This window comes from Rosa chinensis, chromosome 6, assembly GCF_002994745.2.
Source record: "Rosa chinensis cultivar Old Blush chromosome 6, RchiOBHm-V2, whole genome shotgun sequence".
Lineage (NCBI taxonomy): Eukaryota > Viridiplantae > Streptophyta > Magnoliopsida > Rosales > Rosaceae > Rosa > Rosa chinensis.
In genome coordinates this window covers 62,429,754-62,444,575 of record NC_037093.1, presented here as the reverse complement: position 1 = coordinate 62,444,575, position 14,822 = coordinate 62,429,754, and the positions used below count along the sequence as shown (strand labels likewise).

Sequence of the window (14,822 nt, the reverse complement as noted above, 5' to 3'; positions counted from 1 at the left end):
CAACTACTTCTTCCCTGGCTGTAATTACTCCCATTCAGTAATATCGAAAGATGTTCGAAGACTAATGTTAGTCACACTAGTAAAAAGTTTGATACAGAGAATGGGATCGTTATGCAAATGTCGGGGTATCTTCTAGATGTCATATATATACAGATGTACAATAGGAATATTTGACATATTGGAAAAATAATATACAGAAACAGAAACATTTACTGATTCTCGATGTGATTCTAATATCACTCTCAGGTTTGAGTAGTATGGAGTTTCCAAAGTGCCACTACGGTGTCCTCTTATGCAGTGGCCATTAGCTTACAATCTGTTGAATAAGAGACTGCATTACACTGCAAAAGACCAAAGAATATGCAATAATCAGGCCCTCAATAGTGTGTAAAGCACCAAAATCAGAGAGTATCCTATATATGTAGATACCTCTACTAGCAAGGCTATTTTCTATGTCACCAAGTATAAGCAACACCGTCGTGGGGGGCCCACAGGCCATGGTGGGGCCCAACCGAGACATACGTCTTTTAGCCCGATGTCCAAGCTACACCTCGGTAGTCGGAAGCGGCCGATACCTCGCCGGAAAGCTACCTTCCTGGCCTTGCCAAGTTGCCTCCATAATAGGCCTTTATGCACTAGAATAGTGTTGATTGCATCCCACATCTAAGAAAATGTAATTGAGAGGGGTTCACTTACCTATAAAAGGAAGCCCTCCTCAAACTTAGAATCCATCCCATTGCATCTCTTGTAATCCCCTTTGGGCCCCAAACACACTAGTTAAGCTTTCAAGTGGATGTAGTATCCCGCTAAGGCGGGGGACGAATCATTATACTTATTGTGTGTGTCTCTCTCTCTTTTACGTTAATTAGATCTCTCGGTCACTAACATTAACAATATAATATACACAAAATTAGGTGTTAGAATGTTGAAGCAACTTTGGTCATATAGACAATGCAATAAGAACTCTTCTTTCTTGGGTTACTTTTTCTAGTTATTTGAGGAAAGAACAAATACTTATTTTTTAGAACATATAATAAGTTAAATGAGAGAAAAAGAAATGAAAAAAATGCCCGAACTGAGAATCTTTCGATAGATATCATCTGCGAAAAGTAATACTATACCGTTGCATGGTGATACTTCAATATTGCCAAAGCATTTCCATTGCGACAGTTAGATACTATCACTTTGCCAATAGGTAAAAAGGAAAAAGAGACATGAGAATGCAGAAAATAGGAGATAATATGGCATTAATCACTACTACAAATTTCCCCAAAGCACACTGATTTGAATTAGTCCCTATTGGGACAAAGCACACTGATAAGAGTGGCTAATGGCATTAGCCACTATGCAGCCACTAATGAGATATCAGTCCCCTCTATTGCAAGTGCTAATGGGACTAAACACACTGATAATTTAACAGTGTGATGCCTTCAACCAAAGCAAAATTGCATCCAAATCAGTGCCAAAGCAACTGATCCAAATATCAGTGGCTTCGGAATTCCACTGATATCAGTGGCAAAATCATTAAACTAGAATAAAAAAAATAGGTGCCAAATACTAGCAAATACTAGTATTTGGCACCTCTACATTTCATGTACTGTATACTATATTAAAAAATGCATCATACAACCAATTCGCGAACTAAAAATAATTCATTACATCCAGAGACAACAAAATTTCTTCTCCACAACTGCAACCCTTCTTTGATATGGACAAACTCTTTCAAAGCAAATGGCAACGTGCTCACAGTACCTGAAGTTCAAGAAAAGAATGATTAAATTTTGCACTGTGAAGTATTGTCTAGCAAGTACCAACCTATGCATTCAATTATGTAAGAAATCCAAACATGACATTTACAAAATAATGTGTAGAAAAATACCTCATCCATAATACCATTCGACAAATCTTCAAGCATCATACGATGTAACCTGACCAAAGCTGCGGGCCTATGCACATTGAAACAGAAAGGTAGTTTAATAAGACATATGATTCTTACTTTGAGCTTTTTGTTATTTTTAGTCTCAGTGTGCATTTGAATCTCAGTTAAATGAACTTCCAAATGTTGACTTCCTTTCTTTTGATCATCTGTACCATTTTCTTTTTGACAAGACTTATGCAGTTTCTTAAGAATCTAATAGTGCAACACAGGTTACTCTCAGCCTTTCAAGATCACAGATTCACAACCATCATAGGTAATAAGATAAACATATAGTACTAACTCATTCTCCCATATTCGCCCATATCAAACCAAATTTTGCAAAGCTTACAATTTATCTTGAACCAAAGCCTCTGCATAACAAGACGGAAAGAAACAAGGAAATTAGATGATTTGGCCCAGTGGTACTGATTCTTCTTATTAACCTAAAATTCATAGCCTCAAGGTGATTGTGATGCATTACAAACCAGAACGGGAAGAGTACATGGCAAATCAAGCTTATATCACCAATCAATTGACAAAACCAGAGATTCCATTGATCTAAGAACTATTTGTTCCCCATATCTATTGTTTAATGGCATTAATAATAAACCGAAAGCTGAAGCATGTGTACCAAGCATATCATAAACTCATAAGCCTTTTCAGAGCACAGATTAACTCAATTTTCAGCTACAAATTGGCATCAAACAGAACGGAGTAAGCATCAAAACAAAAGTCAACATCAGGAGCTCAATTGCAACAGCAACACTCACCAGCTGAATCGCAACCTCGTTCATGCGTCTGAATATTCGTACTTACAACAACAAAAAGATCAATAATTTTAGCACCTCCATGACAGAACAAAATACTGTGCAGCTAAAAAAGCCTCGTCTCTCTAGGAAAGAACAAGATACTGCAAGTTGAGAGCCTCCATTCTCTGCAAAAGAACAAAATGGCGGAACTACTACCTTCAAAAGAAGGCAATTGCTTATCTTCTCTTTGATTGTTTTCTCCACTAGTTGCAGCATGGTGGGACTACTTCTTTAAGTATTATCTTCTCTTTGATTGTTTTCTCCAGTAGTTGCAGCATAAACAAATTATTACAACCACTGAACTCCAATATCCAAAAGAGAGACATTTTATAATTGACAAGCTGGGAAAACAAAGTTACTTTCAAGTTTGGTCCTTATCTTCGCCACTTTAGATAATGTATGTGCTGATGCTATAGTGATATTCATGACATGGGGTCAACAGAGTAAATTAGATAGCATGAGATATGCAAAAGCATAAATTAATCAAACATGCATAAATCGTTCCTGGATCCACACACATATTTGAGCATTGATAAATGAGATTTATGGAGAAATTCGAAGAAGCTAGAAGAATTTAAAAATAAAATAAAAATTAAGGTGAAATTCTCACGGTCTTGAGATGAGAGCTCGTTTAAGGCGGCGCGTCCTGTGCAGTCCAGCAAGAAGTCAGAGAAGGGTGTCGAATGCACCTAATCGAAGCCCCAACAGCATCTAATGATTGATCGATGTCGAAACCCCCAGTAGAGCGTATCGGATCTCGAATTCCTTGATCTCCTCCTTGAAGGCTACATATAGATATAGAGGAGAAGATGAAGCAATCCAAGGTGAGCGAGGTTATAGAGGCCAAACATGCACGACGTCTCTGAGAAGATTCAGCCTTCAATCTCGTTTCGAGAGAGCAAAGTAATTATAAATTTTGGTAAAGTGATTGACAGTGTTAAGACCGCACTGTAGGTGTGTGGGTTCTCCGTGTTGGAGATAGAGAGAGAGTGTGTGTTAGTGAGAAGTGTGAGAGCTGGATCTAGATGAACCTGAGAGAGTGAGAGATATAGGGACATAGGGTTAAACTGAAAGTCCGAGAGACAGATCTAGAAGAACTAAATAAAGAGATCTGATGGGGAGAGAGGGGGATTTTTGTATCTACAGTTAGTTAAGACCTCCATTGATCCAACGGTTACCACTGAATATCAAAAACAGAGAAACCCCCAAGTTGATGGACACCAGTTAACCCTGCGCACCGATACAGTCTATTGGCCCAACCTCAATTAACCCTGGGCACTGATCATCAGTGTGATGAAAAAAATTCACACTGATCTTTTGATTGGTTGCTCCCAAAATCACAAAACAAAACTATTCCATTTCTGTTTACACTGTTAACAGTGTTATTGAGATTAAACAATTAATATGTTCTATATACTGTTCATAATACACACTGATGATCAGTGAGAGGGAAAAATCTCCCACTAATGTTTTATATCAGTGTTAAACTATTCATTTTGGGACTGATGACTTTTTGGTGGCTAAAAAAAAGGTGCTAATGGGGAAATTTGTTGTAGTGAATGAAACAAAGGTGACTAATAAAGAATCACTGTTAGGCCTTTCTTTGCAAGAAAATATAAAACAGGCTAGGAATTTTAAATTTTTTGTTTTTGTTTTGTATATTCTTTATTTAATGTTTTTTTGGCAGTGTCTATAACTGAATTGCATGTCCTTGAAAATTACGACAATTAATTACATGACTACAATATATCATTCAGAACTCAAACAGAGAAATTAATTCATAACCTGTGATCCCAGCCAGCTGTTGCAAAGATTTTACCATTAGGTCGAATAGAGGTTCTTGATATGCCAGGTCGCTCCAAATCAATTTCTTCTTAATTCTATCGCACATGTACCCTAGGTTGGAGAAGACACAACAGGAAATGGAAAGAATGACATCAGATTTAAACATCTGATATTCTAGGTTGAAAGTGTGATATTATATCTGTTTGTTCAAGTTAAACATCTGCCACCCATCTAAAAAGCTAAGAGGCCTGAGATGCAATATCTAGCAAGACAAACTTACAAAGATGGGAAACTTACTATGGAAGTGTCCAAACTGTAGGGCACAATTTTTTCATCTGCAGTTCCTGAGATACCACCATTGCATGAACCATCAATGCATAGGCTTAAAACTGCAGAAAAAGATATATGAAGAGCATGAGAAGAATAAAAGGAGAAGGTACGATCGAGTTCTTTGGATTCTGATTCCGACACCTGGCTCTGAATGAAACTTGACAGATGTAACTGGAACACCTGGATTTCTAATATCCCACCAAAGCATGGAGCCATCCTTATAACTGCATTATGTAGAAAAAAAAAAAACCACAATAATATCACTTAAATTCTAGAATAAGCAAACACAATCACATTTCATAAATCAAACACAAAATTTGCCACGAATTTCAAGTCCCAAAACCAGAAGCAGAATGTTACTGCTATATTGATTATAATTCTTATGCATATGGATGCACATGACAAAAATATGAGACATCACAAATCTACTGGTACCACACTCAGAGGTGATGTATACAAATTAGTATCAATGTCATTATTACAATATACTGATATAGCTTTCCATAGTATGATATTGTAATGTCTCCACTGCAGTCATAGACACACTAGATTGCTAATGAGAATGCCACGACCTTTAGGAATCCCTGTGATTCGGATGGTAAAAATGCTTGAACTTCCATGCACATTCCTTCCAAGAAACAATGACTACAATGTCAAAGGCGGGATGAAATGACAGGAAACACATAACAGAAAGGTGATAGTTCATGGTAGTCTTCAACAATTAAACATAATTTGTGTTTAACAATGATGCATCACTTGAAACAATTGTTGGATCGATTAAACATATGATCATAGTTGAACCACCTGCCTACTGTACACATAGAAAACTAACAAATTGGGCTACTTGAACAAGGAAAATCCTCCCACTAAAAAGACCTGTTAGAGACCTTTATACAAAACTAACATATGACCTTTATAAGAGACAATAAATTGTGCATACCAGCAGGCATTAGTAGCAACACTTTAAATAAACGTGTTTCTGAAACCAATAATCCTTTCAACTTAAATGATTTGATTTATAAAGGTAAACATATGATGGCCCTATCTTTGTTGATTTAAGTCCATTTCTACCCAGTCATTAGTTAGTCAAATGTCAATGGAATTAGTAACTGACCTTTTTCCTTGGTAGAAATAGCTGAGGAGCCAGCAGAACAGCTTTGAGGTAGTCGCACGCCCCTTTCTGCAGTACTAAGATCCCAAATCTCAACCTTGGCACATCAACCATATGAAGAGTATGAACAATAGAGCCTAAGGAATGACGAAAAAAGTAAACATAATCAAGGTTGCGTATAAACCTCATCAGAAGACTGCTCTCCTACTATAGCAATGTATTTAGATCCTCCAACTTCAGTATTTTTTGTTTCAAGAAATATTGTCCGTTATGTTTCAAGCTTCTAACCGTCTAAGGGCAATGAAGACAATAAATGTATAATACTATAATCCACAGGTACAAACTTCAATTCTAATAGATATGCATTATGTGTGTGTGCGCATATGTGTATATACCAGCCTAAGCCCTCGTACCCTGGAAGAAACTACTAAAGTGCATTTACAAATTGTTCTATCAGACTACCAATCTTAACAAACCTTCATTGGTTCTAGACTGCTCAGACAGATACCTTTGGACCTTATTCTTCACTGTCATCCAGAGTATCTGCATCAGTAGTTTCCCTCTCACCTCCTTCATGATGCTTTGGCCTGTCAACTTGTGTAGAACAAGAATGTGGTCTCTTCACCAACGAAAGCCTACAGAAGTGGTAAGCATTCGTTGCGATCGTCTCCTGCAAGGCAAACGAGGCGTATAAAGCAATCAAATATTTTTAACAGAAGACAAAAATTTCCAATATCTATAGACGAAAACCACGAGAATTATCTATCAACCAGGATAGACCTCCTATCTCCAATATCCCAACACTTTTTTAACAGTTCCTACACAAACTGAAAATATAAGGACAGAATGTGTTTTCTGGAAAATGAGGATTGCAAGGCACGTATCAATCCTTACTGGGCAGAAACTAAAAATAACCAACAGAACACCAGATTTTTGGTTACGCAGTGAAAACCTCAACTTCTGAGATTAAAAACACTGCGGGGCTCTTACTCTTGAGAACCCAAAATAAGAATTCACTTATGATGAAGGATATGTTCTTTACAAACTCAAATAGCACTACCTTGGCTACAATGATTAGACAAAAACTAATACGGAAGCTCCTTCTTGAACTCCTTCTTTACTTGAACGATCGCCAAATATCGCTCTTCTTTCTTCACAGCCTCTCTACTGATCTCAAGAGAATCTATGCATATGAGGAACACTACCAACAACACTTAAGCATGGAACAAGTGTTTTGACTCTTGTGAAGACTCAATCTTAGATAAACAAGCAAGACTCACCGAACATTCTTGCGTTCAAGGTCTCTCCCTCTATCAACGTCTCTTTTCTCAATATATCCAAAGGAGGCTGTCCCTCTTTCTGAATATATCAAAAGACCAACGCCAATACTCAATGCCCAGGATTCTATCCTAATTAGACTTTAATTAGGAAAGGAACTTTTAATACAAAATATCCACTAAATCCTAAAATACTTAGGAAATCAATAACACAATTTGGCAAACAGAAAAATATTTTTAAATAAGGAATATTAAACCCTAAAAGATACTTTCCTAAACCAACCACTAATCTACCATGTATGCATGGATGCATTTACTTGAGATTCTCTTGGATCAGCTTGGAAAATACTTCACTGTTTTATATGAGAATGCCAATACACCAAGTTGGTCAAAACTTGTACCTACACAAACATTCTCAAATTTCATTTCTTACTCTAAAACTACAACAACAGCCAGTAAATGAATGAACACACATAGGAAAACAAAAACAAAAAACACCTGATAACTTTGTCAGCTCCAGTTGAAGAGCTACAAGAACATAAGCAACCCCACGGGCATACACAAATTTCATTCTTTTATTCTCGAAAACTAACAGTATACCCACTGGCGGACGCACGTTGGGACAAGTGGGGCAGTGGCCCCCAGTCAAATGTTTGTTTTTCTCATCTTGATACACTATTTTATTGTTTTGCCCCCAGACGCATGCACCAAACGACACTTATATATCTTTCTTTATTTTGCAGCATTGATTCTTGACAATCACATGAAACTTCTGTTGATGAAATGTTCAATCTTCACATATTCCAAGTACAAGTCCAAGTCTGCATTAAAAAAAAAGTACAAGTCCAAGTCTGTAAATTTATAAAATTGGACAATATTCATACTTAGTTTTTTTTTATAAGAATATTCATACTTAGTTAGTTGGGCTTGTTGCTTATATGTAAGTTGTTAATCAGCTAGAAATATAGGATTTGAAAAGGCGAATTCATGATGTATTATATTTTTGAGTAGTGCTATGTATCACAAATTCTTTTACCAAATATGAATACAAAATCGCCACATCAACACTCTTTTTTACAAATCTTAATGACATGGATTCCTAAAAATAATTACGAAATACAATTATTTTCTTATAAATATTTAAAAAAAAACAGAAACCCTAACTCACTGGCCTCTATGAGTTTCTTCTAAAACCTTATTTGTAAGTTCTTTAATTATCGCTTGAAATACAGGTATCTGACAAGATTAAAATCTCAAAATCCTTCTAGTATCAAATTTAGAAACAATGTTCCTTCAATTCGGTTGCAAGAGAGTATATCTAATTCAAGAGGAATTTGACCCCAAAATCACCTTGGAACTCGGAAGAATATCAGAAATTCCAGCATCATATATATGATTCTTTGAAGCCATGCAGCCCTATCTTGCAAGATTCTAAACTTATCTTACACAATTGAAAAGTTGGAACTAGAGGTGGCAAACGGGCCTGCTCGGCCCTACCCGGCCCATTTTAAGCGGGTCTAGTCGTGCTTCGTGTCGTGCTTGGGCCAGCCCATTTATTATCGTGTCAGGCTCGTGCCAGCCCATTTACTTAAACATTAAGCCCGGTCCTGCCCATGGCCCAAGCCCATATCGTGCCGGGCCGTGCTCGTGCCTACCCACTATAAAGCACGATTTTAAAATCTTAATTTGAATAAATAAAAAATAATTTTATTTAATTATTTAGAAAATTCAGATAAATTAAGTTCTATAATGTTTTTCTCAATCTTAGCTTTTTAAGATTAGTTTTCTAATAATTTTTTATATTCCACTACAAGAAAGAAAGAAAGAAAGAAAGAAAAAAATAACTCAAAATATATTGCTTTTAGTATATTATTGTGAGATTAATCTTTATTAATATAATGAAGATTTAGTATCATATTATTCTTTCCTTCATTCTATAGTTGTATTATTATGAGATTGGTCTTTATTAATAAACATATATTTAATATTTAGAAAAAATATTTTATGTCAAAACAGTAATATAATGTTTTATTTCACTATTTTGATAACATAAAAGAAATAGCATTGGTGGAATTGTCTTGAGATTTTCAATAAAAAAGTCTAATATTCAAATCTCATCATTGTGGTTTTTTAATATTTTTAAAAACAAAATGAAATTTTTTGTTTGTAACGGGTCGGCCCACAATATGTCGTGCTTGGGCCGTGTCGGGTCAGGCCAATGGGCTAATATTCCTAGGCCCAATCCGACCCGTTATTCTAACGTGGTCGGGTAGTGCCGGGCCACTAACGGGTTTGGGCAGTGCCGGGCCTCTTTTAAGCGTGTCGGGCCCGTGTCGTGCTCGTGCTTAGCGGCCCGTTTGCCACCTCTAGTTGGAACCCATCTAGGATCAAAGTTCAAAATATCTGAGTCACAGTAGCAAATGAATTATTGATGCATGGAATTAATCAGGATACATATCACAGCAGCAATGGAATGCTTCTTTCTGGAAAAGTTCATTTATTTATCTTGAATTTATTTTCTATTTATCACTTTAGTTTTATTTTATTAGAAAAGATAAACAAATAATGAATCCACTAAGGCAAAAACTCCATGTAATCAATGATGTGGCACATGCCGCATCATTTAGTAATGAGTTTTGGTATAATTTTTTGAGATCTCAAACATTTTCCTATATTTTTTCTACCTTTCTTAGAACAACATATGATTCAATTATCAACTAATAGGGTTCTAAATTCTAATCTTCTTTTAATCAGTTATTTAATTAGTTACTTATTTTGCTAAAAAATTGACATACTGAATTTGAAGATATTTGTAGATTTTGTAATTTGCTTTCGCTTGACGCTTGTTTTCCTTTGGGAATTTATTTTTGGTTTCTTATAACTGATTGTAAAAGTTTTGCCGGTTGGGAAATGCATTATTGAAAATCTATCTTTTTATTTGCTAGAAATCGATTTCTAAATTGAAACCTTTTTTTTTTTTTGAAAGGCTAATTGAAATCTTATTTCATTAATTAAAATTTTATTTTGTAGTGGTTTAAGTTTTGTCTCCGCCCTCAGGAACATAAAAATATGCGTCCGCCACAGGAATCATGAAACAAATCCGCAACTCTGGGATGACGTATACGTTGTTGGAAGCCCAATCGGAATCACGACAAGTCGCCTCTCTAACTGACTCGGCCGAGTATTCTTAACCCAGACTCGTTTCACAAAAGAAACACAACTCGTCCGCGCTGGCAATCCGCACCTCATACAGAATCGCCAAACCAGCCAATCACATGCAATTTCACGCGGATCAAGACCTTTTTCCTTTCCGAATCGGAATCGTTGTTCAACATTTTAACCGCCTCAAACTGCTTATAAATACCCACAACTCCATTTTCTCTCTCTCCTCACATCGATCAAATCCCAAATTTCTGAAACCCTAATTCGTCTCTGAAGAAATGGCTCGTACTAAGCAGACTGCTCGCAAATCCACCGGCGGCAAAGCTCCGAGGAAGCAACTCGCCACCAAGGCTGCTCGGAAGTCAGCTCCGACCACCGGTGGAGTCAAGAAGCCCCATCGCTACCGCCCCGGAACCGTCGCCCTTCGTGAAATCCGAAAGTACCAGAAGAGCACTGAGCTTTTGATCCGCAAGCTACCTTTCCAGCGCCTCGTTCGTGAAATCGCCCAGGATTTCAAGACGGACCTCAGGTTTCAGAGCCATGCTGTTCTTGCTCTTCAGGAAGCTGCTGAGGCTTACTTGGTGGGTCTGTTTGAGGACACCAACCTGTGCGCGATTCATGCCAAGAGGGTCACCATCATGCCCAAGGACATTCAACTAGCTCGGAGGATTCGCGGCGAACGTGCTTAAATTGCTCGTCTTCTTATTAATTTCTTAGGTGTTGATTTAGGCAAAGCAATTTTATACTTTTTGTATAAAAGTATGCGTACATGAACTTTTTAGGATTGGCATAGTGTAGCAGTAATTTCTTATGTTTTCGACTTTTCGTTAGAACCTTCAATTGGAACGTGTTCCTTTTTGGGATATTGGAGTAATGGAATTTCATCTACTCTTGCTATCAAATTTGTTAATGAGTGTCATTGTTGAATCTTGGGCACCTAATCGCTTTGAGTTTTTGCCTAACTGATTCGTATAATTACTTAGAATTGTTTTCAAATCAAATTACATGGTTCATGACTGATCCACACGGTTGGTGAACCTCTCAATATGCAAATTGTGACCTGTTCCTTGACTATCTTATTTAATGTTCCAACAATACGGACCCAGATTCCCTCACTTCGGATATTTTGCGAACAACACGTAGGAGATCATAACCAGAAGGTGCAAGATTACCAGAGTTTGGTGTTGTTTCCTAAATCTGAAAGGTTTATGCCCCCCTGTATTTGTCACATCCTCTGAATCGAGTACCAACGAGAACAACCTCTGATTCATTGCTGGCTTTTCTCAATCTTTCTCATCTTTCATTGCTTATCAAATAGTTAATGAATTTGTTTGTTTCAACTAGATTTCTTGGGGACCATATGTCCAAAATTACTTGATGAAGTTGGGACTTTGGGACAACTCGTGTACATCATCACTTGGAATTCATTTAGAATGGAATTTAGAGTATCATGTTTCAATACTGGTTCACAGACTTGGTGAACCTTTCGTTTACAAGATTTCCAACTCGTCCTTCAACAATTTGGACCCAAATTCCTTCACTTGGGATATTTTGATGAACCACAAATAAAAGATGATATCCAGTGGGTGCAAGATTAGCTGAAGTTGGTGTTGTTACCTGAATCTGAAAGTCTGAAACATTGAGTCCCCTGTACTTGTCACATTCTCCGAATCAAGTACCAACAACCTTTGATTCATTAAAAATGAATGTGTAGCAAACGAGGGTGCCACCATGGTGACTGACACATAATCTTTTGCAATTTCTCCAATGATGGAAAACTCAGTTGCTATCTTTTCTCCATACTCGAGTGTAGCTTAATTGAGATCCGAGTCCTATGATTGTCGGACGTAAATATGTGTATTTTGCGTCCAAGTAAGAAGGGTGAAATGCCTCTAAGCTTAGCTCAGTTAGATAAAGCACATTTATGAACCTATAATACTTATGTGGATTGCTACCCCCAACAAGTACTCTACTATCCCTTAGCAATAATGCCCTAGAATGGTACATCCGTGGTACTGTGCTTGGATTTTGTACTTTAAAACGTGACCCAATTACATTTTCAGGTCTGTGAAGAACTGGATTCAAAATAGGTTTACGGCCGATTTCCCATCCCGCTGTCCCTGCAGCTCCACCGTTGATAATCAACACTTCACCATTTGGGAGCAATGTCATATCTAATGGCGGAGCTAGGATAACAGGGTGGGTTAAAAAAAAAATATTTTCTTAAAATTTTACTAATACTTTTAAATTATTTTTTTTCTTAAGTTTTACAAGTAATATTTTTATTCTTTTCTTAAATTAAACCACATTATATATTAAATAATCAAATAGCTAACTCATCCAAAAAATCAACATTATAACATGTGATAGAAATTCGATAACAAAAGTTTAAGACAAAATAACACACCTACTCAAATTGTACCCCGCACCCTCGAATAGAAGCAAAAATCTTTAATTATTGAATATGTATTATAATTCTCAACCAGCTTTTTTTCAGACCTAATTTACAAAAAAAAAAAAAAAAAAACTTTTTATGTGACTATGTCTCTTAAAGCATAATAGAAAATAAAATAAAGGATGGTTCTATTATGCTTGAAGTATTTGATATTTGGACCTTGCCTACTTATTAAACCTCAAATTCACTTTTTTGATTACTTAAATAGTTAAGTACACCTCGTTAATTTTACCAAAATATCCTTGAACAATTAAAATTGTATTTTCAACAATTTGTTGTTTTTTTTTTTATCTCTATCAATTCATCCATGAAGAATTTTGTGAGAGAGCTGCCTACATCTTTGATGTACTTTCATTAGTGGAACTATAAAGTGATTCTTAGAGAGGCCGAAGAAGTAGACAATTTCAAAGATTTTTGGCTATTCTAGATCATAGTTTTTTTGTTATGCTTGAAGTATAACATATGTATGACTAAAGTAAGAAAAGAAATAACATATGGGCTAAGTTTAATAACATATCAGGCTAAGTTTAGAAATTTGTGGTGGGCTTATTTTTAATATTTAATATTTTAAACCATAATTAAGCAATAAATTTATGTTTTTTTCAAAATTTAGGGTGGGCTGTAGACCAACAGAGCCCATGTGTAGCTACGCCTTTGGTCATATCACTCATGACTCTAGCCAGTGGCATAGTCTCCACAACCCATTCTGGATTCGGGTTGGTTATTTTGATCCGAGCACAAGTTCTTAAAGCTCCTACAAAAGTCCCATTCATTGCCTGGATATAAGACCATTTAGGAGCTCCGGCCACCACATATCAAAACCTCAGCTTCAATAAGTTGAGCCTGCAAGTTCTTCAATGGCAGCAAAACCGCTGAACCGGTGCTCAGATAAGACCTCGAATTGCCACCAGGTATCTGAGGGTACGTTTTAACAATGTTGTTGGAAAATTGTACACGTTCTGAGTAGATTCAGTTTTGGGATAGAACTCGTAGTTGAACTGTCCCCGGTCGCCGATAATGATCTCTTGGCCATCTGGCAGAATGTGATTGGTTGAGTACCATCGCGGAGCGGCTAAACTGTACTCAATCTCATGCCAATCACAATTCGGACAAGACTCGAAAAACTTGACCCTACGTTCTCCGTCATTATAACCACCAGTCTAGACTAGACGACTGTCCAGCATTGCCGACTCAGAGGAGCACCAGACATCAGTTTGCACCATAAGAGGTCGAATGGAATTGTTAGCAACGTCGTATTCAGCTGAATGTGTGCTGCAGTCAATTATGAGCGCAGTGTCGTCGGGGTCGAAGCGACATTTCCCATCGGGGAGTGAGAGTTTGGATACGCCGAAGTTGGTGCGGTCGAAAATGACGACGTGGTCAGTGTGGAGTAGTTGCATGTGCATTGCCGAAATGCCAATGCTCTCTTGCAGCAGTTGCCATTGGCCACCGGCTGCTTCGCTCAGAAGGAAATGTGATGAGAAAAGGAAAGCAAGGACTAGTGTTGGTTGCATTATTAGTTGCTTGTTTTGTGTGGTCTGTGGATTGGTCTCTAAAGCTGAGCATATCCAGCTCTTTAAATCCAGGGAGAGAGCTACGAACAATACTTCACAACAGTGGCAGAGGGAGGAATATATATGTATGGGGGCCAAAAAAATTAACCAAACACCAAAAGACCATTGATGAACCAAAATACATCCCCTGTAGAACATGAATACATGATACTGATGATAGAACATCAAGTCATCATTTCACATTGTTCTCAATAAGTCAATAGGAAATACACAAGAACAGAGCCACAGAGGAGAAGAAAAACAGTAAAAAAGAAACAAACAAATAAATCAACCTGAGTGCTGGCTTTGGTAGTTGAGTTTGATTAACAAAGAGATATTGATATCTGGGATTTGAGAAATGAAGTCATCGCAGCAACTAGGAAGCCAGCAATATCAGTTTATTGACTTTGAGTGCAGAGTGC

At 37.0% G+C, this 14,822-nt stretch overlaps 1 protein-coding gene, 1 long non-coding RNA gene and 2 pseudogenes across 2 annotated transcripts; 1 reads left to right on the top strand and 3 right to left on the bottom strand.

The window, feature by feature from the left end:
• The window catches only part of LOC112171745, a 91,971-nt pseudogene extending 85,442 nt beyond the window's left edge, over window positions 1-6,529 (bottom strand).
• Window positions 1,281-3,009, bottom strand: LOC112169697. Its single transcript, XR_005801811.1, has 3 exons — window positions 2,689-3,009; window positions 1,880-1,946; window positions 1,281-1,752 (listed from the first exon to the last, which is right to left on the bottom strand). It is a non-coding gene; the product is annotated as an uncharacterized LOC112169697 (long non-coding RNA).
• A 4,055-nt stretch (window positions 6,530-10,584) lies between the features above and the next one.
• LOC112169695 (histone H3.3) lies at window positions 10,585-11,311 on the top strand. Its single transcript, XM_024306750.2, has one exon. It carries the CDS (start codon window positions 10,671-10,673, stop codon window positions 11,079-11,081), a length of 411 nt encoding a protein of 136 aa, XP_024162518.1. The 5' UTR covers window positions 10,585-10,670; the 3' UTR covers window positions 11,082-11,311.
• Window positions 11,312-11,847: 536 nt separating this feature from the next.
• LOC121050056 lies at window positions 11,848-14,253 on the bottom strand (annotated as a pseudogene).
• Between the last annotated feature and the right edge of the window lie 569 nt (window positions 14,254-14,822).

What these genes read in the sequence shown, in the direction of transcription:
- LOC112169695 (XM_024306750.2), top strand. Translation starts at nt 10,671, where the DNA reads ATGGCTCGTACTAAGCAGACTGCTCGCAAATCCACCGGCGGCAAAGCT.